At 42.8% G+C, this 27,867-nt stretch overlaps 1 protein-coding gene across 1 annotated transcript in view; it reads right to left on the bottom strand.

Moving 5' to 3' along the window:
* The window catches only part of mtmr4.L (myotubularin related protein 4 L homeolog), a gene marked incomplete at its 5' end in the record, with an annotated part of 39,767 nt that extends 29,389 nt beyond the window's left edge, over positions 1 to 10,378 (bottom strand). Inside the window, 2 exon segments of the mRNA NM_001086804.1 lie at positions 8,308 to 8,339; positions 10,274 to 10,378. Coding sequence (NP_001080273.1) covers positions 8,308 to 8,310 — 3 coding nt within the window.
* Positions 10,379 to 27,867: the final 17,489 nt, after the last annotated feature.

Below are 27,867 nucleotides of genomic sequence, written 5' to 3'. Positions count from 1 at the left end.
TGCCTTACAAATTTCTACCCCCCAGTATAAATAAACACTTTCCAGTGCAAAATGATAAAAAATGAATAAAATAGCAAGCTTCTGGGATTACTTCTGGATTCTGATAAATCTCCTGGGAAGGTGACCAGAAGAATCTGGCAATATTTTTCATGCAACTTCTCACTGAAACTAAAATATACAGTTACGATGGAATAAACTTTTTTGCAAAATCTTTTATAGAAACAGGTGGTATTAAATGAAATGTTAACTTAATTTATCCTTTAAATCTGTGGACATGATCTGCAGAGAAACACTCATGTGTCTGTCAATCTAATCATAATCAAAAACGGATGAGGGAATGCGGAACTGAAAGTTATTTGAATCATATCTGAAGAAGAAGTAAAACAATTTCCTCTTATGTGAGAAAAGGGAAATTCCATTCTACTGGAGTAAGCGAAAGCAGTATTAGCATGTGCCAGAAAATAGACGTAGGGCTGATCTTCCATTAATTCTCTCTAAAACAGAGTATAACATTGTAGTACATATAAACATTTGTCCTATTCTGCTAAACTGCATCTCTATGTGGAAGTGCAAGGAGATGTTGCCATTTTGATCCACACTTGACAGCAGTGAACAGTCTGTTATGCACCATGTTTCAGGTGAAAGTATTGCACCTTTCTTTCATTTATTTGACAAATGGTTTTGGTGGTTCTCTGAGGCTTCCAAAATGTATTTTTATTGAAAAGCATGTAAAGAGTTACAGATATGGGATCTGTTATCAGAAGCCCGAACTACAGAAAGGCCATCCCCTGTAGACTCCATTATAATCAAATAAGCCAAATTTTTAAAGTTGACCTGTCACCCAGACATAAAAAGCTGTATAATAAAAGTCCTTTTCAAATTAAACATAAAATCCAAATTCTTTTTTTTTATTAATGTATTCATAGCTGTTGTAAACTAATTTAAAAATCTCAGCTGTCAATCAAATATTGCCTGCCCCTCCTGTATGCCTTAGGCATAGAGGCGGGGCAAGCAATTACTTTCACTTTCCATTCAGCACCTCCTAGATGTCACTGCCCTCCTCACCTTCCCCCCCCCCCGTTCTCTTAACCATTTAATTGTGTAGCCAGTGTATGGGGTTGGACAACAGGTCCGCCATTCTGGTGCACAAACAAGACTTTGGGATGATGGAAGGCTTGCCTTAATAACAGTGTCCACAAAATGGCTCCTGCCTGCTTGCTATAATTATGAATTCCCAGACTGATGTAAACAAGATTCAAATAATTTATACAGTGTAATTAAAGTTTAGTTTGCTTAACTAACAAGATAAAATAGGATTTGGAATAATTTTTTTGGGTGACGGGTCCCCTTTTAAAGTGATTTCCTTTTTCTCAATAGAATAAATAATAAAACCGTACCTTGGAATTGATCCACAGTAAAATATAATTGATCCTTATTGGAAGCGAAAACAAGACTATTGGGTTTATTTAACGTTTACATGATTTTATAGTAGATGTAAGGTTTATGGAAAGATTCGTTATCCGGAAAACCCCAGGTCCCAAACATTATGGATAACAGATCCCATACCTGTATAAGCAATAATGCCAAACTTACAGACTGAGTGTCAACATTTACAGCTGTTCCCATCTTTTTCTATAAAGAGAGAAAGAATAGATGCCCCTTCTTAGCATTCTTATATGGCAGTGGAAATCTAAAAATAAAAACCACGTGTATTTAAGAACTGCTCTATAATTACATATTACACCTTGTTAGGCTATTACGGGCAATTAAAGGGGTGGTTCACCTTTAAAGTAATGTTTAGTATAGAATGGGCAATTCTAAGCAACTTTTCAATTCATTTTAATTATTTATATTTTATAGTTTTATAGTTATTTGTCTTTTTCTTCTGATTCTTTCAAGCTTTCAAATGGGCGTCGCTGTCCCCTTCTAAAACAACAAATGCTCTGTAAGGCTACAAATATATTGTTATTGTTACTTTTTATTGCTGACCCTTCTATTCAGGCTTCTCCTATTCATATTACAGTCTCTTATTCAAATCAGTGCATGGTTGCAAGGGTAATTTGCGCCCTAGTTACAAGATTGCTTAAAATGCAAATTGAAGAGCTGCTGAATAAAAAGCTAAATAACTCAAAACCTTCAATAATACTCTCTCTACATCATAGAAGCGCGCAACCAGCCCGCGCAGCAGCCGGGCAGGCTGCCTAGGGCCCCTGGCCGGCTTAGCCCGGCTCTGTGCAAGTCAGTCAAGTTCTTCCACTCCCATTCTAAACAGACCTTGCTTTTTGCATTGCTGCATTATTATTGTGCTGAAACTGGAAAGGGCCAATGCAGGTTACATGGAACGGTCACGAAGTTTCTTTCTCACCGGCATTAATGTAAATGGCAGGTGGGATATACTACATTGCCTGTACTTCTGAAGTAGCTTGAGCTACTGCACAATATATTTTCCGGTGAATCTAAATTGCAACTAGATTTGTGCTGGTGGAAAGGAAATTTCGGAGGTATTGTCATCTGCGATAGTACCGATTTTCCGCACGTGACAAAATAGCCCGTGCACCAGGATTGCTTTCTTTGGAAACCGTAGAAAAAGATTTCTTCCCATGCCAGCATTCAGACAGGTTCAATTGTTCCACACGATAATGAAGTGCTCAACCCCTGTGTTCCGTCTCGTCAGACCAGGTGCTTAGTGGTCAATTACCCTCTCTGCCATGGGTTGAAATCATATATTCAGTCCATACGACCATAGCACACTGACAAACAGGTTTCTGTTGCGTTTCAAGTGTTTTATTGGCTCATTACAGTAGAAAAAGGCAACGTTTCGGGCCGCACAGGGCCCTTTATCAAGCCTCTTGAGGCTTGATAAAGGGCCCTGTGCGGCCCGAAACGTTGCCTTTTTCTACTGTAATGAGCCAATAAAACACTTGAAACGCAACAGAAACCTGTTTGTCAGTGTGCTATGGTCGTATGGACTGAGCATTCAGACAGGTAGCGTTCTTCGACTTGCGAGTTTTCACTCCAGAGACTGTTTCCTCTGATCTAGAGACCAATGCCAGCAACCTAAAGGTGGCCATAAACTGTAAGATATCCACAATAGATATGAAAAGTCAGAGTGAGGACCACATCAATGAGCTGATGCAGTTCTCAATCTGACAGATAAATCAAGGGGCAAATTCACTAACCTGCGGAGTTGTGCTAGCGAAGCCTTCGCCACTAATTCACTAAACTCCGAAGTTGCGTTCAGGGAGGTGAAAGGTAGCGAAGTTGCGCTAGTGTTAATTTGTCAAGCAAAGCGAAGTTACGCTAGCGATGCCTAATTTGCATATGGCGCCAAGTTAAAGTATAATGGATGTATATGTAGCAGCAAATACATAACACAAGCCTGGGAAAGCTTCATAAAATAAAATAGAGTTGTTATTTTGCCCTATACATGTACCCACTGTATAGTTTAGGTGCCATATGTTAGGAAATGTAGGGGGGAAGGAGGGTACCCCCAAAAAATTTACCATCTTTTTCAGCCTATCACCCTTAAAAAAGGAAAAGACACCAGCGTTTTTTGGGACTTAGAAAAAATTTCAACTTTTTTTGAAGCAATCCCTATCTACTCTATGCACTTCGCCTGGTCTGAGGTGGTGAAGGCAAGTCTGGCATAGAGGTAATGTTCAGTAAAATGCACAAGTTAGTGAATTAGCGTAGTTATGTCCCTTCGCCATAGCGCAAATTCGTCTGGCGTAAGGGTGTGAAGTAGCGCTATCGTTAGCCGATGCAAGATTTAGTGAATTTGCCCCCAAGTCTCCCGTTCTAGATTTTGATCAGGGATTTTTGTGCAATGGCTCACCAATGAAAACTTCACAATCCTGATCAATAGTTTGGGTGCTTTTTCCAAAGACAGTTTGTGCAGTGAGTGTTCAGACTGAAATGAACATGTCACTTTGGCTAAAAATTTGTCCAGATACTTTTTTGATATGTATTTTATTTTATGTTTAGATTAGAGCTAACCATCGCTTTCATTGTTAATACTAGGCAATGCTTTATGTATGACTTATAATGCATAGTTGAATATTGTTAGAAATGTTAAGTGAAAGTTCTGACTCAGGAAACACCTTTTAAAAAGTTTTCCACTGAGGGCATAATGGCTAAATAAAACCTTACCTCCTCCTCACTCTATTTTAGTAGCTGTGGTCTCAAAGCTAAACAAGGGTTTACATACTTACTGCAAGTGTGCTGGTCTTGTCCCTGGCAAGAGGAAGGCCTTATTAAATGTGGTCATACATGCCCAGAACTGATTTCGACCATACCACTCAACCATCCGAGCATCCTATGATCCCGGTGGATAAAAGATTATCACTTCTGTGGAAAATTTTTGTTGCTTGGTCGAAACAATGTGAAGAGCTGAAGCAGAGTTGCAACTCCTCTTTGCTTTATTAAAGTTGACCAACAGGTGGGTGTCCCAGACTAGGCTGTTTTTCCACAATCATGGGAGTGAATCCACCCCCATCTGCTCCATGTGTTAAAGGAACAGTAACACCAAAAACTATAAGTATCTTAAATGAATGACTATATAATGTACTGTTGCCCTGCTCTGGTACAACTGATGTTTTTGCTTCTACTATAGTTCATATAAAGAAACTGCTGTGTACATTCAAGCACAGGATATACAGTAGATAAAAGATACGTTTTCATGAATCCCAATGTATGCTACAGAGCTTATCTGTTATCTGCTGTGTATCCTGTGCCTTTTCTCCTTTTTCAGCTTTGAATGGCTGCCCCCGTGGCTACACAGCAACTTGTTTATATAAGCTATAGTTGCAACACAACAGTACATTATATTTCCATTACTTATATTTCCAAGACTTACATTTTTTGGTGTTACTGTTCTTTTAATAACACTGATGGGCACTGCGTCAGCCTCTGTGCACACAGAGAGGAAATTGGTGTAAAAATGCAAAGGCATGTATTTTCATGCTGAAATGCAGATGCACTCCCATCACCTTTTTCTTTACCTGCATTTCTATGCAGATGGATAAACAGCCTGGTATGACATTACCCCAAAGCATGGGACAAAAGAAGGCGAAAACATTGTATACTGATAATACAACCTGAAAAAACAAATGCCGGTGAGAAGAAAAGTTTGGAAACTATGTTGCCCATGGTAACGCAGATTTACCACGGCCAACAAACTAGCAGCCTTAGGGTTGCTATACACGGGAAGATTAAAGCTACAGATATCATCTTGGCAGCTTATCTCTCCGTGTAGGGCGCATTGCGGCGGGTCTCCCTGATAGATATCTGACTAAGATATCGATCAGGCAGGTTTTATTTTTCTTTTCGATCGACTAGTTGATGCAGTCTTCGCCCGTCGGTGCCTATTCTCAGCATTGTAATCCGATCGTTTGGCCCTAGGGCAGACTGACTGGATTAAGCCAATATCACCCTGCCTTTGGTGGGCATATAGGGTAAGATCTGCTCGTTTGGCGACCTTGCCAAACAAGCAGATCTTATAGTGTATGGCCATCTTTAGAGTTCAGTTTGGCTGAATCATTTGTGAAGGCTTGGGTATTCAGATTATTGGATTGATGCATGCCAACATAGTAATGGATGAAACCACACAACCCTACTATAACAAAACAATGCCAGGATTTTCCCTGAATAAAAATATTTAGGCATAAGGCAGATAATATGCTTTTTATACAGCTGGAAAGCACCTGCAATTGTCCCCCAGTTAATGGGAAATGTCCAACACGGACAATCAAGTCAACAGGGGAAGGCAAGAGTGATAACAAACAAACACACACACACTTTATAAAATACATAAATTGCATTCAGTCTGCTAAACTGGACTTTACCCAGGTTTTCACTATTTTGAAATCTATGGGATTGGATTATTGATTAAACTAGTAAATGCATTTTAATTTGTTAATACTGCCTGAATAAACACAGCAATATAAATAAATCAATACAAAGTTTTTCTATTCACGTGAGATAGGCTGAGAGATGAAAGGAGAACAGAGGCTGCAGGTCAATGATTGGCAAGCCAAGGCTGTAGAAAAAGAATTAATATTTTACTTTACTGTATCAGTATGCTTTGGATGCTAGCCCTGTAGAATGAAAAGCTTATCTGGTTACAAAACCTTGAAAAGCTCCCGTAATGATGACCGTCATGTCTAGCCACCGGCTACAACAGTTTCTAACAAAAATATGTTTATGATGCAAAACATGTAAGGTGACAAAAAAAGGGCACTTATTATCTTTACAGAAAAAAAATGTGATTTCAGCCTCAACGCTAACCTTCTTTCTTTTTATAACATTTTTTATTAAATTAAAATGGAATGTTCACTGTAGATGCAGTTGCTCAAATGTTTTAATACAACCACCAGTCCCCTGTTAAGTTGCTGGACCCAGTGAAAGATTTTGTAACTACTTCATATGCAACACTGCTGCAATTTTGAGCTGAAGTCCATTTTTTACCACTAGGGATGCTTCACAAAGGACACTTCTGGATTTTTGCCTTCATTCAGCCAATATGTACTTGGGGGGGGGGGGGAGCAAAACACAATGAAATAGCCATGTGCCATAGGCCTAAGAGTATTTTAATTTGGTCAAGCAGTATCTCTAGAACAGTGATGTACAGGTCAGCCTGAAACCCACGGGATCCAAGTCTTGGGCTGGCAAAACATATCTTTAGCAAGTGGGTAGAATTATTGATACTATTCACTTCTCAATATTATTTTCTGTAAGATGTGATTTGAAAGTATAGGCATAGGATCTATTATCCGGAATGCCTGGGACCTGGTGTTATAATTCTGCTAAAATTCATTCAAATAGTCTGCTAAAAATGATTTATACATTAAATAAACCAATAAGATTATTCTGCCACCAATAAGGATTCATGCAGCTTATCATCAAGTACAATGTACTTTTTTTTTTTTCATTATGACAGAAAAAAAGGAACTCATTTTTAAAAATTAGAATGATTGCCTCTATTTAACTCTATCGTAGATGGCCACTGAGAAGTCTCTGGATCAGGGGCGTAACTATAGAGGAAGCAGACCCTGCGGCTGCAGGGGGGCCCAGGAGGTATAGGGGCCCCACGAGGCCCTAATTCATATACAATTTCAATAAATATTGGAGAAACCAGTCAAACTCTAAACATTTTGGGGGCCTGAAAAATAATTTGCTGTGGGGCCCAGTAATATCTAGTTACGCCACTGTTCTGGATAGTGAATTTCAGTATAAGACATGCCTGTAGCAGATACTGGTTTCTAAACGCTACATTTACAAATGCTGTAAATATTTAGAAATTGTCTGCCACTGTCTTTTAGTTAATTTACCATAATCCAACTAATACGTGCATTGTTCCTGTGTTTTAGTAATGCCAACACAACAGGTACTGTACAATAAATATAATTTGATAAATTATCTTGTGTCCAAAAGTATTCATGTGTTCCAGAGAAGCAGAATGGGACAATCAATGGACATAAAGACAGGGATGTACCAAATCCAGTACTCATAACAAGTTTTAGATGAAATATCAGCATTTAGCCTAAAAATTCTTGAAGAAAAAAAAACTGTATACTGGACTCCTGGTCCAGACAGTGAAATAAGTTAAAATGTCCTGCTTGAAATACATCGGACATCTGTATTTTTTGTTTCGGACTTCTTTTTAAAAAAGGGATGTTTGACTGTGACTTCATACCAGGATTAGTTTGTAAAGAAAGTTTCTTTATTACCTTCAAGAGTGACAGGTTGCTGCACCAGCACTAAAATTACATTCTGGTGAGTCTCTGAATATTTAACTGTATTCGAAAGGGTGAGAAAGTAATATACTCAGTGACAGGTCTGGGGTTTAAGCACCGGGACCAGTACACTACTTTTGGAGTTGGAGTTTCAGTAATATTTCTGTGCTAATTTGATTGGAGCACGGGCTTCTGGGCATGGTTACAAAGGACCAGATTAGCTACTTGGTTAGTACATTTATATACCATTCCTACTCTTTTGGGAAATAAGATTAGGGGATCATCAAGTGTATGGCCATCTTTAGACTTGCAAATTCACAATATACTAACATTTTCCTAGTTTTAGTATCCTGTGCATGCTACCGAGAATTGCCGGGGATTAAATTTGGTCACTGGACTAAAATATGAAATGGAAAGTGAGATGGAAATATTTTCTCTTTCATACACAATGGAAAATACAAAACTCATCAGGTTTGATCTGATGTAACATGTAATACATTTAGTAAACTACGTAGGTTATTTGGCAGAAGCGTTCATTTATGGAAGCAGTTTAAATAAGCATATGTGTACTCACCATAATGTACCTCTTCTTAATCACAGCCGTCCCTAGTTAAGACAAAACAAAGATATTAAGAAGCAGAAGTATGCATATATGTGTCTATATATAGCACTACTTGTATATGCAGTGAAGTACAATTTACTATACATTAATGTAATTCTACAGTTTACCAAATTTAAAGTACACAAAAGGTACACATAGGGACACAAACACTGCAACAAATAAAATAGATATACAATTCCCAAGATTAAGGTAATATCAACGGGAAGATACTACACTGGCAAAGAGAGGTCTGACATCACCTGTTCCTATAGACCTTTGTTCTGATGTGACATTAGCCAAAGTGCCATGTATTAAGATACACAGGAGGAGGGATGTCCCCGTCCCACCATGCTCACAACATTTACATCTTTGGATTCAGTATCCAATTCAGTGCCAGTTATCATAAAGGGGTGGTTCACCTTTGAGTTAAGTTTTAGTACGTTAAGAAATGGCTAATTCTAAGGAATTTTTCAACTGACTTTCATTTTTAATAGTTTTTGAATTATTTGCCTTCTTCTTCTGACTCTTTCCAGCTTTCAGATGGGGGTCACTGACCCCCATCTGAAAAAAACAAATGCTCTGTAAGGCTACACATTTATTTTATTGCTACTTTTTATCACTCATCTTTCTATTCAGGCCCTCTCCTATTCATATTCCATTCTCTTGTTTAAATCAGTGCACGGCTGCTAGGGTAATTTGGGCGTTAGCAACCAAATTGCTACAGCTGCAAACTGGAGAGCTGCTGTATAAATAAATCTAAATAGATAAAAAAAACACAAATAATAAATAAAAACCAATACTAAAGGGGTTATTTATCAAAGTCTGAATTTATCTCAATATTTTCTGAAAAAAACTCCAACCAAATCCACACTTTTTTTTTAGGCTTATTTATTGATACACTTTACCAAAAATTTTGTTTCCGTGAAAAATTCAGATTTTCAGATTTTTTATTCAATTTTCACGATTTTTTCAGATTTTTCACCCGAAAACTCAGAATTTCGCAGGAAAACTTCGGGGTATTGCCAAAAGCCCAGCGCACATCAAAAAATCATTGGGACTTCTCCCATTGACTTATATGCAACCTCATAAAAAAAGAATGCCAATACCTGTGGTTGCAGCAAACGGGGTGATCCCAAATTTATTGAATGGTGCTATACAACACTTTTCAAATGATCAAATGTTTCAGGACCGCATGAGATCACCCCGTTCGCTGCAACCACAGGTATTGGCATTCTTTTCTATTTGGATTCACTACTGGCGTGTGGCTAGGCCAGTGCCATATACCTTTATCCCCTGAATTGACTTTGCATTATATGCAACCTCGGCAGGTCTGAGATTCGGACTTTTCAACCATCAGGGTTTAATAAATTCTGAAAAATTCGTTTTTTTTTTTTAAAAGTCCGATTTTATAAAAATAAATCACGAGTCTTTTTTTGATTTTTGCATTCAGAGTTTAGTAAATAACCCCCTAAGTTAATTCAAACGTAACAGTCCCTTTAATGAAAACAACAGACAAGAAGTATGTTCAGCGCATGCCTGGTTCATTGATCTCATGTTAAAAAAAGATACTTCCCCTTTGATGGAAGGATTTAAAGGGATAGGCAGTGCATGTGTGTGTGTCTTGTAGCTGTTGTTGTGCCCATACAATAACAGAATGCTATTTACAACACGTTTCCGGTTGGTATCATACAGCTGCGATGCTGCTAGGGGGAAGCCTTATGAAAGCTCAGGGTTGTTACTGGAGACTCACAGAGGCCACATTGTGATTATTGTGCGGCGCTGGGACTGACAGAGAAAGGCTGGGCAGCTCTTACACGTGACCTGGAGACAGGGAACCCACAGCCATTAGTACAATGCAGCATCTCATATCTCTCACCCCCTGCTCTGCAATTAGCATTTGTAATTGAAATACGCGTTGATATAAAGAGCCGGCTCCTACCTTAAACTGAAGGAAGCCTGAGAGAAGGTGCGGAACGCGGGTCTAGTTTGTATCCCTGTCACTTTGCCTACAATAGCCCTCGGCATACTTCCCTCTCTCTCATTTCTTCCTGGTACAGGGTCGCGCCGTAGTGAGGTCAGCCTCGTCACGTGATGCTTACTCCTCCACCACTCGCTGAGCTCCACACGTAGGTGGGCGTGCCACACCCCATTGTGTGTATGAGACTCCGCCTAGTTTAACAGCTGCTGCTGCAGAGGGAGTCCCCGGGGGAGTGTTGTATAGGGGCTGCCAGCCTGTTACTAGAGTCGCATTGGGTCGGCAAGGGGTCGCGGGCAGAGCCGGACTTGGAGCAAAAAGCAGCTCGGGCAAAAAACAAACAAAGCAGCCCACATGTAAACACACACACAGACACAAACACACACAAACACACACACACACAAACACACACAAAGAGACACACAAACACAGAGACACACACAGAGACACACAAACACAGAGAGACACACACACAAACACACACAGAGACACACAAACACAGAGACACACACACACACAGACACAAACACACACAGAGACACACACACAGATACACAAACACACAAAAAGACACACAAACACAGAGAGACACACAGACAAACACAGAGACACACAAACACAGAGACACACACAGAGAGACACAAACACAGAGAGACACAAACACAGAGACACAAACACACACACACAAACACAGAGACACACACACACAAAAAGACACACAAACACAGAGAGACACACAGACAAACACAGAGACACACAAACACAGAGACACACACACACAAACACACAAAAAGACACACAAACACAGAGAGACACACAGACAAACACAGAGACACACAAACACACAAAAAGACACACAAACACAGAGAGACACACAGACAAACACAGAGACACACAAACACAGAGACACACAAACACAGAAACACACACACAGACACACAAAGACACACAGAGACACACAAACACAGACAGAGACACACACACACACACACACACAAAAACAGAGAGACACACGAAAAGACACACAAACACAGAGAGACACACAGATACCCCTACCTCCCCCCTACCTCTCCTAGGAGCTTCGTGAAACAGCATGGGAACTCTCTGACACCTCCCAACAGGTCTGCTGGCCAATCAGAGGGACTTTGCCTTTCCCTGACTGATCTTAGGAGGAGGGAAGAGGATGCAGCTGCTTGGTGTGTGTAAAGGAGAATCACAGCTTGCATTCTGTAAGAGTCTCTCTACCCCTGCCCAGACACCACAAATCAGAAGCGGCCCATTTCACAGGTAAATGGAGCAGCCCTTCGGGAAATTGCCCGAACTGACAGATTGTCAGTCCGGGCCTGGTCGCGGGCATCTAGAGTAGGCTAAGATTTGAAAATCGGAAGGAGGCATGGATACTGGAGTGCTTTAACTTTACAGTGTGTTTTTTTCGCTTGTGCTAATATGCCTGCAGTGTACATCAAAACTCTGTATAATCTAGTTCTGCTGGCTACTCAGGGATTCTCAGAGCATAAGGTGAATGCACATGGATACCTCCATCACTAGCTATTTGCAGACACAATCTGGATCTTTGCCTCTATTGCCACTGGCTACAGGAGCAGACAGTTCTGGCTGGGCACCCCAAGCAACCCGGCTGACAATGTTGCGCTCCGCCCACCTCCCTGTGCGGCCATGCGTAAAGCAGGACACGCGTGCGCATCCGTACATAAAGGAGGACACGTGTACGCATCCGTGCGTAAAGGGGGACGCACGTGCGTGTCCGTGCGTAAAAGAGGACGCGCGTGCGCATTTGTGCGTAAAGGAGGACACGCGTGCGCATCCCTGCGTAAAGAAGGACGCGCGTGCGCATCCCTGTGTAAAGAAGGACGCGCGTGCGCATCCCTGCATAAAGAAGGACGCGCATGCGAATTTGTGCGTAAGGGAGGACACGTGTGCGCATTTGTGTGTAAAGGAGGACGCGCGTACGCATCCGTACGTAAAGGGGTACGCACGTGCATATCAGTGCGTAAAGAAGGATGCGCATGTGCTTTTGTGCGTAAAGGAGGACGCACATGCGCATTTGTGCGTAAGGGAGGATGCGCGTGCGCATCCGTGTGTAAAGAGTAACGCGCATGTGCATCCGTGTGTAAAGAGGGACACGAGTGCGCATCCGTGTGTAAAGAGGGACGCGCGTGTGCATCCGTGCATAAAGAGGGACACGAGTGCGCATCCGTGCATAAAGAGGGATGCGCGTGCGCATCCGTGCGTAAAGAAGGACGCGCGTGCGCATTTGTGCGTAAGGGAGGACGCGCGTGCGCATCCGTGCGTAAAGAAGGACGCGCGTGCGCATCCGTGCGTAAAGAAGGACGCGCGTGCACGTTTGTGCGTAAGGGAGGACGCGCGTGCGCATCCGTGCGTAAAGAAGGACGCGCGCGCGCATTTGTGCGCAAGGGAGGACCCGCGCGCATCCGTGCATAAAGAGGGACGCGCGTGCGCATCCGTGCGTAAAGAGGGACGCGCGTGCGCATCCGTGCGTAAAGAGGGACGCGCGTGCACATCCGTTCGTAAAGAGGGACGCGCGTGCGCATCCGTTCGTAAAGAGGGACGCGCGTGTGCATTTGTACGTAAAGGAGGACGCGCGTGCGCATCCGTGCGTAAAGGAGGACGCGCGTGCACAGCCGTGCGTAAAGAGGGACGCGCGTGCGCATCCGTGCGCAAAGGAGGACGCGCGTGCGCATCCGTGCGTAAAGAGGGACGCGCGTGCGCATTTGTGCGTAAAGAGGGACTCGCGTGCGCATTTGTGCGTAAAGGAGGACGCGCGTGCGCATTTGTGCGTAAAGGAGGACACGCGTGCGCATCCGTGCGTAAAGAGAGACGCGCGTGCGCATCCGTGCGTAAAGAGAGACGCGCGTGCGCATTTGTGCGTAAAGGAGGACGCGCGTGCGCATCCGTGCGTAAAGAGGGACGCGCGTGCGCATCCGTGCGTAAAGGAGGACGCGCGTGCGCATTTGTGCGTAAGGGAGGACGCGCGTGCGCATCCGTGCGTAAAGAAGGACGCGCGCGCGCATTTGTGCGCAAGGGAGGACCCGCGCGCATCCGTGCATAAAGAGGGACACAAGTGCGCATCCGTGCGTAAAGAGGGACGCGCGTGCGCATCCGTGCGTAAAGAGGGACGCGCGTGCGCATCCGTGCGTAAAGAGGGACGCGCGTGCGCATCCGTTCGTAAAGAGGGACGCGCGTGCGCATCCGTTCGTAAAGAGGGACGCGCGTGCGCATCCGTGCGTAAAGGAGGACGCGCGTGCGCAGCCGTGCGTAAAGAGGGACGCGCGTGCGCATCCGTGCGCAAAGGAGGACGCGCGTGCGCATCCGTGCGCAAAGGAGGACGCGCGTGCGCATCCGTGCGTAAAGGAGGACGCGCGTGCGCATTTGTGCGTAAAGGAGGACGCGCGTGCGCATCCGTGCGTAAAGAGGGACGCGCGTGCGCATTTGTGCGTAAAGGAGGACGCGCGTGCGCATTCGTGCGTAAAGAGGGACGCGCGTGCGCATTTGTGCGTAAAGGAGGACGCGCGTGCGCATTTGTGCGTAAAGGAGGACGCGCGTGCGCATCCGTGCGTAAAGAGGGACGCGCGTGCGCATTTGTGCGTAAAGGAGGACGCGCGTGCGCATCTGTGTATAAAGAAGGACGCGCGTGTGTCTTTTTTCAGTGGCGGGCTGGTGGTAGGCTTCTTGTGAGGTACGTGCCTGTCACCCTCAAGCGTTGCTCCCTAGGCACGTGCCTCTTTAGCATATAGCCCTAGTTCTCTCCCTGGGACCAGGCAGTGCAGTACAACAAGCCTCTTTCAGTGCTGTGTGTAGAAGCCTATGAGATACATTTTGGGCCAGTAAGTGGGCATTGTGAATGAAATGAAACTGATATACCTAATGTTAAGGAACATAAATGAAATAAAATTGACTGCAGATTTTTTTGGTGATATGACCTTGCACATATTCTGTCTTAAAGTCTCTAGTAAGGCTGTAGTAAGTATAAAAGGTGTCTAATAGGAACATTCTCAAAGTTGGGCACAATCATTTGGGGAGGTCACCACAGAGGTTGGGCCACATCTGGATGATCTGATTGTGTAGCCCCTGGGCCAATGAGCCTATGGCGACTCTTTGGGAAAATACATCATTGTACCAGCACTTACCGCACAGGACTTTTAAATCTGTCAGACAGGTTCCATACACGGTTCCATCCAACAAGCTCTCACTCATTTTAAAGGGACTTTGCTGACTTTATTGGGTTGTGTATTGCAAGTTTTACATTCTGCTGTAGATGTGCTTAGGGTTTTCTTGCATAAGAGAGAAATCTTTAAGGCTATTCAAGTTTCCCCATAATAATATATAGTGTATTGATACAGTTTGGCATAGGGAAGGAAACCCTTATTCACTGGGGTGTGCCAATATATTAGGCTCCCTACAATGAATCAATTCACATTATATTCCCTGGACCAGTGCTCCATTTAGGGACAACTCTGCTGTGGATGTGTAAGTTTAATTCTGAAGAGGAAAGCCTGGTAAATTTAAGTAAAATGGTGGAGCAATGCACTTGTGTTGGTTGTTTCCCAAACAGGTTCAATTTAACTGCCCTGAAGTGACAGAGCCATGCTGCTGCATCTCACCCCCTTTCCTGTATTTCTTATTGAACTTTGAAAGGGTGACGGAGATCAGTTGCATAGAGATTGTAGGAACCTCAGCTCTTAGGTTAATAACACAGTTACAACTGGTTTAGACACCAGGGTTCTCTGCATCACCAATACAAAGGTATATTTGGGTGTTTTGTTGTCCCCTGTGGGAGATAGCTTTGTGCAAGCAACAAATATTACATGCAGGTGGCTCATTGGGTAAAGTGCCAACTGAGGCAAACTCCTTACCTTTCCTCATGGCAGAAGCCACCCTGTGCTTTGGTCACCGCCTCAGTGCATTAGCCAGCATAGTTTCTCATCTTAAAGGGGAACAGTGACAGGTAGATATGGACATTTTGTCCTGTTTCCACATAACCACTATGGCAACCAAAGTCCCAATAAGCCTTAGCAAAGCACAAGTTCTACATTTTCTGTACAGTATATTAAAGTTAATCTGCATTTCTTTAAATAATCCCCCTTCTATCTGTCAGCATTTGCAGGGACCATGAATCAGTGAAATGGACTACAGCAGAATATCATCTAGGTTAAAGCAATAGAAAAGTTTGTATTTAGAAAGATGCTAGTCAATAAAGGGCCTGTCAAAAAGGGCCCATGATTTTTGGGATAAAGCCCCAGTTCACAAGGGTATAACCATTAAAAACCAAAACAAGTTATACCAAAACTCCATATTATTAAAAAATATTCTTTATTCAAAAATCATGTTAAAAAAATACATATACAGACCTGCATACCTAGCTTTTTAACATGATTTTTGAATAAAAACTATTTTTTAATATAATATGGAGTTTTGGGATAACTTGTTTTGGTTTTGAATAGGTTAAAGGCAAAACATGATGTTGTTTTAGATCAATAGCTCCGCTGAAAGAAGCAGGGGTTGTTCCACAGGCTGGCCCTGTTAAAGCAGAACTAAAACCCTAAAACTGAATTTGATTAAAAATGCCATATTTAAATACTGACCTTATTGCCCCAGCCTAAAGTTTCAGCTTGTCAATAGCAGCAATGATCCAGGACTTCAAACTTGTCACAGGGGGTCACCATCTTGGAAAGTGTCTGCGACACTCACATTCCCAGCGGGCTCTGAGCAGCTAAGCTTAGGGGTCGTCGCAACTTATCAAGGAGAAAATTAGGTTGGCCTGTAATATACTGTAAGCTGATGCTACAGGGCTGATTATTAAATTCTGATGCTAGTTGCACTGGTTTCTGTGCTGCCATGTAGTAATTATCTGTATATATATATATATATATATATATATATATATATATATATATATATATATATATATATATATATATATATATATATATTACTAATAAGCCCTATATTGTGACATTTATTGTGTACTGTATATTGTGAGTGGGTCCCTAAACTCAGTAAGTAACAGCAGCACAGAGCATGTGCAGTGAATCAGCAGAAAAGAAGATGGAAGCTACTGGGGCATCTTTGGAGACACAGATCTTTACTGCTAAAGGGCTGTGGTTGCCTTGGGCTGGTATAGAAGCACAAAACATAATGTACAACATTTCTAGCCTACTTCTTTAGTTAAGCTTTAGTTCCCCCTTAAGGTCACTAAATGAGGTATTTGGGCCCAATAAGGCCACCCACACGCAAAGCCAAATCAAACTGATAAGATTGTTGTGCCTGTTACACAAGAACTGTATCAACATGGAGATGCATTCCTCATCCTGGAGACTTACCTAATTTATATATGGACAATTTTTGGCCAGATATTACTTGGTCAGCCACAGGCCTGTCGATAGGCCTCACACACAGGCAAATAAGGTGCGACTCGGTCTGAAAGGCCTGCTTATAACTACCCATGTATGGCCAGCTTTACTTTCTGTGACTGTCTACCCTGGGGTTATGGGTAAGGGGTTGAATCAGTTATTGGTAGTTTTTGTATTTAATCTTTATATACACCTATTTTTTGTACAATACATTGTTATATGTTGGTGCTTTATAAATACGCTGTAATAATAATCATAATTCTGCCAGAGGTCTAGCCCTCAGTACAGACTGTTCTGTTTTCCATTATCTACTGATGACGTTGACCTTTAAAAAACATAATAACAGCCGCAGGGATTGTGTGCGTATCAGTGTGTTGCTTGGTAAAGCAGAGAGCAGGACAAATGTGACACCTCTTGACCTTTGCTTTCAGCAGCGCTAGGAAAGTCCACACGTACACATTCAGTGCAAGCAGAATTCTTTGGTTTTGTCATTTATATCCAGAAACAATCATGCATATCATGTGATTATACCTCTTTCCACTCAAAACATCCTATTTAATTCCAGTCATTTGTTTATAGATTGGGTAGAAAGAAAATATCTGGAGCAGACCACCTTTACATAATACTTTTCAAATATTACACCTCAAATTATGGCTTTATTATTATTATTAATTCATAATTATAAAGCACAAGCATATTCTGCAGCACTGTACAAAAGGTGGATGTGTACATGGAACAGACAGATTATGATATAGAAAATTATAGATATAGGTGTTAAATAAGGCCCTGCTCAACAGAACTTGCAATCCTTTCTGGTGTTTCTCAATAGCAGTTTGGTAAGCCTGGTCACTCGCTTTCTAAACTACTATCCCCTAATACATAAGCTGCTGTCAAAGCTTTAGGTCACAGCGCATGCTCAGGAGGGGCTGAAAACACACCCTCCAATATTTAAATGTTAGAAAGTGGGGCAGTTTAGGCAATGACCCAGTTATGTTTCCAAAGTGATGTATTTTGCTCTTGCTACATTGTCTACAATTGCATTACCTTACCTTAGCAAACAGGCAATGGGTGAAATGAGACACTGGAAACGGTGGAATATGAATAGTAGAGGGGCTGAATAGAAAAATAATGAATAACTTAAACTATTATTCATGCACATCATTGTGTACCATTTTCACAACCTGATGTTTTTTGAGTCCTTTAGTGTCCCCTGGTGGATTAAAGCTTGTCTGCAGGAACAAATTATAGTGAGTTTTAAAGGTTTTTCTTGGTGCTATGTGAATCTACAGAGCCCTGTATGCACTACAGAGCAGCAGAGATATGTTAAGAAAAGTAGAAATCACACACGGCACAAATACTAGTTTTTGTGGTCCACTATAACCAGGAAGACACAAAATATACAGAATAAAAGGAGTTTAAGAAGAGCAATGCTGTACATCAGACGAGGAGATATACAGTATACAGTGACTGTCTAGATGGAAAGGAATGTGGAACTAGTCTGAGAATTACTGCTGGCAGTGGCACTGTATTGTTGATTGGGAAATGATAAAATATTGCAGATGCTGCACAATTACCCTGTGGTGCACCTCCTGGATTTATAGCCAGGGCAAAGCAGCATATGAAAAGAAGCATTCTATGTAATTCATTCAAAATGTCCACTGATTGCTAATTTTCTTATTTTGGGTATCTATTATCTGGAAACCTATTTTCCAGAAAGTGCCGAAACATGGAAGTGCGTTGGCCTTATCCTATTTAAAGGAACAGTAGCATCAAAAAATTAAAGTAATGAAAATATCATGTACTGTTGCCCTGTACTGGTAAAACTGATGTGTTTGCTTCAGAAACACTACTATAATTCATATAAACAAGCTGCTGTTTAGCAATGTAGGAAATTAAAAAAAGGCTATATAGCACAGGATAAATAGTGGATAACAGATAACTCCATTATGTTCTACTGAGCTTATCTATAATAATACAGTAACCGCGCTTGCACACCCTGGCTCTCCAGTAAACAAATACCCGTTGCTCAGTGAAGGAGGCCTCGGCAACCTCAATTATCATGTATAGGAAGAATTTCACTGGCACTCGGGTTCAATTCAAGCAGGTACAAGCCCTTGCTGAGTTTATTTTGCGAAGGTTCAACGGTTTGGGGTGAACCCCTTTGTCAAGCATACAAATCACAATGTGCATGAGCTATTTAACACCACCATGTGACACAACAATTAGCATAATTAGTCTACTCAATTCTACCCTTTTTCAGTCCCATGATGAAGTTTTACTTTCAATTGGTCTGTTTGTGAAAGTCCAAGGAGTAGGCAGAAATCCAAATAACTTTTTCATAAATTTTTTTTACCCAAAAATCAGTGTTAGAAAAAACAACCCCTTGTCTTAATACTTGAATAACCAAAATGCAGTCCATAGGAATGTCCAAAGTGTACCCAGGATATGTGAAAAAACAAAAACAAGCTTTGTCGAGTGTCCATTGTCTCAAAAATAGGAAAGCAAGAAAAGATCAAATTGTTACATTATAGCATAACAACTGGGTAGCAAACATGATTGTTACATTGTAACAATCCATTATTAAATATACTATCTTACCCTACACGGATGGGGAGAGGAAGTTAGGATCAGTATCTGTCCCTGTGACATATTCACGTTGCTTGATTATCTGTAAAAAATATGTACAAAACAATTATCACATAAAGCAATTGTTACATTTTAAACAATATATGACATTATTGCTGTCATAGGTATGGAACCCATTAAGTTCAATTTTCAGACCTGATTGTGGGTGGGTCACTGAAACACCTGTACTTGTACAATGTCCACAACTCCTACACGGGAATGTGCCTTTTGTTTTCATAGAGAAAGGGGTTAGTGGTCCCTGATCAGTCATTTTCTTGTTTTTAACCTAATCCCTTATAGTTTTACTTCTCACGTAGGAAAAAACTGGTGGCTGTTTAAAAAGGTGTCCATATTTGTCATCAGACTGTAAGATTCCCCAGTTTTTAAGGATGATATTCCTACAGGATTTTGCATTGGTGTCAAATTATGTAATAAATGTGATACGCTGATCAGTGCTGATACCCTTAGTCTTTCTAACCAAGGTGGTCTCTCTTGGAATAACCACAACCTCATCGCTTATGGACATTAAATTGGATGCACTGTACCCTTTTTAACACATTTTGACACCATATTTAGTGATTCCTGTGTATAAAGATCATCAGTGGCGGTGATCCACTTAACTCTCATGAGTTGACTTTTCGGAAGTCCCTTGAAGAGGCCCTGTGGATGGAAACTTGTGGCTCTTAATAAGTTATTCCTATCTGTAGGTTTATTATACAGGGGAGTGACAAATGTGGAATCAACATATTTATTATTTACATCAAGGAAATGTAACTCTGTATTATTCACCTCTAATGTGATTTTATTGTAGGGTGAACACTGTGTGGGGGTTCACTCGCTGGTAGGCTGCAAATGAGGCGACTTCACACACCAGGATCAGTTCAAGGGCTTCCTGCCTCGCAGGGGGAAGGTAACCGAAAAACAGCAGTTCAACAGAAAAATCCAACCTTCTGGTTAACACAAAATAAATGCTTCGCTTTCTCTCCTGAAGCTGAGAACACCAGCAGTTTGTCTCACACACATTCAGCCCTGCTGCTCAGCATCAGGTGTACTAAATAGGCCGAGGGCCTCTTGAAAACCTGGCCTGCGGATTTGGGAATCTGCCCCAACCTACTCTTGCGGGTTCCCAGTAAGACCAATCCCGGATCATCAATTACAAAAACCTCGCAGAGTGACATAGGAGTAAATTCACTAAGAATCGTAGTTGCGCCAGGCGCAACTTCGCCGCACTTCGCCACACTTCGTTAGGCGTAGTTTCGCCAGCGCTCCGCAAATTCACTAAAATCCGAAGTTGCGCACAGGGGTAGCGTAAGTTTGCGAAGTTGCGCTAGCGTTGATTCACTAAGCGAGGCGAAGTAACACTAGCGATGGTTAATTTGCATACGGCGCCAAATTCAAATTTCAATGGAGGAATACGTAGAATCACTACAAATGCCTGGGAAACCTTCAAAACATCAAATAAAAATTTTTTTTTTGCCCTACACATGTGCCCACTGTATAGTTAAGTTGCCATGAGTTAGGAAATGTAGGGGGGAAGGAGGGGAGCCCCAACATTTTTTTCGATCTTTTTCAGCCTATCACCCATAATATAGAAAAAACGCCAGCGTTTTTTGGGACTTAGAAAAAATTTGACCTTTTTATAAAAGCAATCCCTATCTACTCTATTGCGCTTCGCCTGGTCTGAGGTGGCGAAGGAAGTCTAGTGTAAAAGGTAGCGTTCAGAACACTGCGCGCATTAGTGAATTAGCGTAGTTACGTCCGTAGCGAAAATTCGCCAGGCGTAAGGGTGCGAAGTAACACTAGCGAATTTACACCAGCGTTCGTTAGTGAATTTGCGAAGTAACGAAAATGCCCAACGCTAGCGAATTGACACTAGCGTTCGGCGCTTCGACGCTTAGTGAATTTGCCCCATAGTGTTTCTATGGTCTCACCTCAGTAACAATACTGGTCTCACCTCAGTAACAATATCTGAGAATCCGTGGCCCAACATACATTCCATCAATCACTTTTCCCCAGGACCTTTTTGTCACCATACCACATATCCCCCCCCCCTCTGCCCAAGCCCGTAGGGCTGAGCACAGTATGCCACCAATGCATGTACCCTGGAGAGAGCATCTGCATTCCCTTGCATCTTTCCAGGTCTATGTTCTACTGAGAACTTGACATTTTGAAGGGACAAGAACCATCTGGTGACCCTGGCTTTCTTTTCCCTATTTTGGGCCATCCATTTAAGTGGGGCATGGTCAGTGACAAGTTTGAACTGCCTCCCTAACAGATAGTATCTCAAGCTCTCCAGTGCCCACTTGATGGCCAGGCACTCTCTCTCTACAATGGCATACCTGCATTCAGCGGGGGTTAGCTTCCTGCTTAGGTATGCTACTGGGTGTTCTTCCCCATTCACTACTTGTGACAGAACAGCCCCTAACCCAACCTCAGAGGCATCAGTCTGTACAAGAAACTCTTTCTTGAAGTCAGGAGCTATCAGCACAGGGTATCTGCACAGGGATGCCTTCAAGTTTAGAAAGGCTTCCTCTGCCTCTGGGGTCCTGGCCCCTTCAGTGAGGGGTACCTGCCAATACCCCTTGGTAAGATCTAGGGTGGTACTGTAGCGGGCCTGCCCTAGCCTTTCTATCAATTCGTCTACCCGGGGCATTGGATATGCATCAAACTTGCTGACCTCATTTATCTTTCTGAAGTCATTGCAAAATCGGATGCTACCATACAAGGACCATTCACTATGGGACTCCTCAATTACATCCAGCTCCAACATCCTTCTAATCTCCTCTGTCACTGCCTGGTGTTGTGCCTCGGGTATCCTATAAGGTTTGACATTGACTTTAACCCCAGGTCCAGTTATAATGTCATGTTTAATAATATTAGTAAGCCCAGGCTGGTCTGAGAATATTTGTCTATTCCCGATCAGAAACTCTTTCATCTCCTGCTTCTGACTGTTAGTGAGGGTCTCAGCCACTTTTACCTCAGGCAGCTGTGGGATTTCTACCTCTACAACTGCAGGACAGGCGGACAGCGATTCCCTATCCTTTCAGGGTTTAATTAGGTTAACATGGTAGAGCTGGTCTTTTTTCCGCTTGTCTGGTTGGGACACTTTATAATTAACGTCCCCTACGCGTTCTATAATCTCGTAGGGGCCTTGCCATTTGGCCAGGAACTTTCTTTCCACCGTAGGAACCAGGACTAACACCCTGTCCCCAGGATGGAAAGTTTGGACACGAGCCGATCTATTATATATGCAGCTTTGAGCTTGCTGGGCCTGAAGCATATGTTCTCTCACAAGGGGCATTACCTTTGCAAGACGGTCCTGCATGTCTGCAACATGCTCTACCACACTTTTGTGTGGGGTGGCTTCAGACTCCCATGTCTCCTTTGCCACGTCCAACAACCCTCGTGGGCCATACAACAACTCTAGCCGTCGTCCTCAGAAAGGTACAGAGGAAGGTTTCCACGTCATCCTGCCCATTCATTCTCCGCAAGAGGTGGCTGCCTGGGATGGAGCGTGGCACTCCGGCGACTAGGGCAGCATCCCCAGAGACCCTGGCTGTCAGTTGTTTTACCACCTCAATTTGCAGCTGCCGATCTTTCTCTGCAGCCTGCGCCAGTGCCTCCTGCTGGGTGGCGTTAGACTGCTGCTGTAGCAACTGGTGGGCCTTCTGTAAGGTTGCAGTGCACTGCAGCAAAACCTTGAGGACATTTCACAACTTTTAAGTGTACTGTCTCTTTAAATCTCACTTATAAGCTATACAGTCCGCACAGTACCCACGGAGACTTACTGTGGTTAGGCAACTTCCGCGTGTGACAATCGCTGCCCGCATCCGAAACACCAATTGTGGGGGTTCACTCGCTGGTAGGCTGCAAATTAGGCGACTTCACACACCAGGATCGGTTTAAGGGCTTCCTGCCCTCGTTTATTTTCCAGTGGCTGCAGAAATTTCCCCTTGCATGGGGAAGGTAACTGAAAAACAGCAGTTCAACAGAAAAATCCAACCTTCTGGTTAACACAAAAAAATGCTTTGCTTTCTCTCCTGAAGCTGAGAACACCAGCAGTTTGTCTCACACACATTCAGCCCTGCTGCTCAGCATCAGGTGTACTAAATAGGCCTAGGGCCTCTTGAAAACCTGGCCTACGGATTTGGAAATCCACCCCACCCTACTCTTGCGTGTTCCCAGTAAGACCAGTCCCGGATCATCAATTACAAAAACCTTGCAGAGAGACATAGGGGGCAAATTCACTAAGAATCGAAGTTGCGCCAGGCGCAACTTCGCCGCACTTCGCCAGGTGAATTTTTGCCAGCGCTCCGCAAATTCACTAAAATGCGAAGTTGCGCACAGGGGTAGCGTAAGTTTGCAAAGTTGCGCTAGCGTTGATTCTCTATATAAAGCGAAGTTGCGCTAGCGAAGGCTAATTTGCATACGGCGCGAAATTCAAATTTCAATGGAGGAACACGTATCTGCACTACAAATGCCTAAAAGGTAGCGTTCAGTACACTGCGCAAGTTAGTGAATTTGCGTAGTTTCGTCGCTAGCGAAAATTCGCCTGGCGTAAGGTTGCGAAGTAACACTAGCAAAACTACGCCAGCGTTCGTTAGTGAATTTGCGCAGTAGCGAAAATGCCAAACGCTAGCGAAATAACGCTAGCGTTCGGCGCTTCGCGCCTTAGTGAATTTGCCCCATAGTGTTTCTCTGCTAAGAACACTACTGGTCTCACCTCAGTAACAATATCTGAGAATCTGGGGCCCAACATACATACCATCAATCACTTTTCCCCAGGAAACTGGGGACCTTTTTGTCACCATACCACAACTGTTAAGGTAAACCACAAACTCTTGTAGCATCTCTAAGGTGCCATTCCAGATGATGAACGTGTCATCCACATATTGCATGTAGGTGTGTATAAATAAGCTAAATTCATCATTATCGAAGACAAATTTTTTCTCCAAATAGTCCATAAAGAGGTTGGCATAGGCTGGTACCATGTTTGCACCCATGGCACAACCTTGAAGCTGTAAATAATATTTGTTTTGAAACAAGAAATAGTTTTTTGTAAGCACCATCTCCAAAAGATCACAAATGAAATTCATTTTGTAATTAGGTAATTTCCCACCATTCAGGTAGGCACATATACACTCAATCCCCTCTGTGTGTGGTATGAATGTGAAAAGATCCTTCACATCCAAGGAACAAAGATAAAATTTACCCGAAGGTATTGTGAGGTTGCTTAGTCTGTGGTGTCAATTAAACAGGGTGTGAGAGTGGGCAGAATCTCCTGTAAAAACATATCACTGTATATAGCCAAAGATTGCCAAAGTGATCCTACATTCGACACGATGGGTGTCCCAGGGGGATTCACTAAACTTTTGTGAATTTTTGGGAGAAAATAAATATAAGGAACCTTAGGAAACTGAAGGAAAAGGAGTTGGTAAATTTCTTATTTAGTTATAATTCCTTCCATTACTGATGCGTTCAAAAAGATATTGGGAGCAGACTAAATCATAAACCGCTATTAGCTTGCAGGTTAGCAACAAATTGAATAATTGAAAAAAGCAAAACAGCTACATTCAGTAGTGGAGAGTGAAGCAACCAACCATCCAGTTACAATGCAGCAAGCCAACCAGTTCAGGCTATGGTTGCAACAATGTCATAAAATATAACTTTTAATTTAAATTGATAAAAAAAGCTTAACTGGCAACACCAACATATACACTCACAGCGTGTGAGACTCTACGCCGTACGGGACCATGTCCCTAAAATCACACACAATTAAAAACAGTTGCGCAGGCTGGAACAGTGGTGGATAATGCCAATACTAGTAAAGGATTTTAGTTTCCACTATTATTGCCAGCTCTATAGGGGATGCAGAGTTCAGTTTCCATCAGTGCCCACCCTTCCACCCTTCCCCCAGCACACCTCCTACCTAGCTATGTTGGGAAGAGTGGGAGCTATCCACACCACCTTCCACCTACGCCTACGCTTTTCGCTGCCAAGCAGCTTCGTCAGGGGCCTGCGCAACTGTTTTTAATTGTGTGTGATTTTAGGGACATGGTCCCGCATGGCGTACAGTCTCACATGCTGTGAGTGTATATTTTGGTGTTGCCAGTTAATTTTTAAATGTTTGAGTGGGATTACAGTCTAGTTCCTTATAATGATTTTCATTCTGTAAATGTCTTATCGCCTCCTTGTAATAATCCGTTTTGTTAAGAATAACTGTTCCTCCTCCTTTATCCGCCTTAGTGATTGTCACATGTTCATTACTTTGCAAAGATTCTAGAGCAATACGCTCTGCCTGTGTTAGATTAGTGTCCCGTTTTCTAGAGTATTTGACCCTTTTATTTAACAGTTTATGTGTTTGGAACATAACAACAGCCTAAAAAGAATCAATGGCTGCGTATGTGCCTGGAGGCACAAAGCTGCTTTTTTTATTCAACTTAAACTTTAACCGTTTAGTGAACTCATCCCCTTTAGTGCCACATTACTTATCACAAAAATACGCTTTTAATTTGAGCGATCTAAAAAACCTGTACATGTCTATTGTGAATGAAAAAGGAGGTGCAGTACATGTGGGCACAAAGTTTAAACCCTTATTTAGGACTGACAGTTCATTAGTATTAAGTTCATAGGAGGAAAGGTTGAAAACTGTATTTACCTGTGGGTCCGGTGGCTCCCCTTGTATCTGGTTTGTGGGGTTGATAGAAGTTTTGCCGTGCCCCCTCCTTGTTTTCTTTCTTTGTCCGTGTAGCCTGCCCCTAAAAAAGGCACCCGGGTTTGGTCTGTAGTGTGCTGGGATGAGTGAGGTGAGATGAGCGCCGTATCTGGCAAAAGTTGATTACTCGTTAATGTAGCCTGAACAAAATGCAGCTTTGGTGCTTTACTGAACCTTACATCAGTCGTTAATGTAGCCTGAGGAAGATGCAACCTATGCCTTTGTCCTCAACAGACAGGTACCAAACGGGCCTGGAACTAGGGGCAGGGACAAATTGCCACATGCTCCAAAAAAAAAGCAACTTCCGCTGAAATCTACCTAACCCCTGGGGCCCGCATGCCGGGCCCTTTGGGGGAAGAAACCAGGCCATTTGCTGCATGCGCCATAGAACAGCCAAGTGGTGGTGCTGGTTTTGCAGACTCCAAAGTAGCAGTCGCTCTTGACTGAAGCCTGAAGAAAATGCAACCAGCGAGCCTGCATAGAAGAAAGGGTTCTGTACAGGCATAAAGAACCCTGAAAGGTCTGAAAAGGCACCCGCCCAGGATTAGAACTCAGGACCCCACGGGGGTTAACATGCGCTTTAAGCATTGCACCACCGGAACCTAGACCTGCTGGGATAGGTTCCGGGTGACTGTCTTAACCTATTCTCCCCTTGTGCCTCTGCGTTGACTGGCAGGGCTGGAAGTCCATCTTCTGCCTAATAAAGTCAATACCAACCTGAGAAGATGTCCTAAAAGAGCCTGCCTCAATAGCTCAGTCGGTAGAGCACACGGCTCTGTTTGACAACCTGGTCCAAAAGGTTGTGGGTTCAATTCCCACCTCAGCTCCAAAACAGCTCTGGTCTGCTGTGCTTGAACAATTCTCGAGAGTGATGGAAAGGCAAGTGCCAGAAATCCATCATTTGGCTGCCCCTTTTTCCAACGGCTTAGTCCATCTAAGATACGCCGGTATGTACCTCTGCTTCAGGCCAGGGGTTCCCCATCTAGCACCTTGCCTTTACCTTTGCATCAACTTGGGTATTTTTTCCCCATACAGAACCTATTTTGGGGTTTTCCTAGCATCAGCCTGAAGTTGACCTTGGCAAATTGCACATTGAGGACAGTGTTTTCTACCAAGCATTAACAAAAACAAAAAAAAGCATTTGAGAAGCTGATTAGTGAAGGAAGTTTTGGTGCTGTAACAAATGTGAAATATTGGTTACTCATTAATGTATCCTGAGGAAAAGGCACCATTCCCTGAAATGCACCCCTGACACTCGCACGCTGGTAAAGAAACCAGGTGATTTGCTGCATGCCCCATAGAACAACCAAGCCGCAAATCTTTGCTAAATTTGGCAATTTTGGGGACATTTCCAAAAATCACCTCAATACTTCCACCCTGCAGCATCTTATATCGAACATACTATTGGTTAACAAGACAAATGACCCCAAATATGAAAGACTAGGGTCCGCTGAACAGTTTGATGCCCAATATGTATAGGTGTACCTAAGCACGTGGCATATAGGGGCCTCAAAAGGAAGAACCCCATTTAGTCTATCATTTCAGGTGCTGCAAAATCAACACATTTACATCATTTTGGGGTGGGCAAAGGTAGGAAACAGAAGGTTCACCCCGAAAACTATATATTTTCAGAAAGTACACATTCCCCCGAATCTAAATTGGGTATGCATGTCTTTCTACCCCAAAGCACCAAGCCGCAAATCTTTCCTAAATTTGCCAATTTTGGGGACATTTCCAAAAATCACCTCAAAACTTCCACCCTGCAGCATCTTATGTCAAACAAACTATTGGTTATCAAGACAAATGACCCCAAACATGAAAGCCTAGGG

Source organism: Xenopus laevis, chromosome 2L, assembly GCF_017654675.1.
Source record: "Xenopus laevis strain J_2021 chromosome 2L, Xenopus_laevis_v10.1, whole genome shotgun sequence".
NCBI classification, from domain to species: Eukaryota; Metazoa; Chordata; class Amphibia; order Anura; family Pipidae; genus Xenopus; species Xenopus laevis.
Note: the sequence above shows the minus strand (reverse complement) of the source record. Positions and strands in the feature narration are given on the sequence as shown.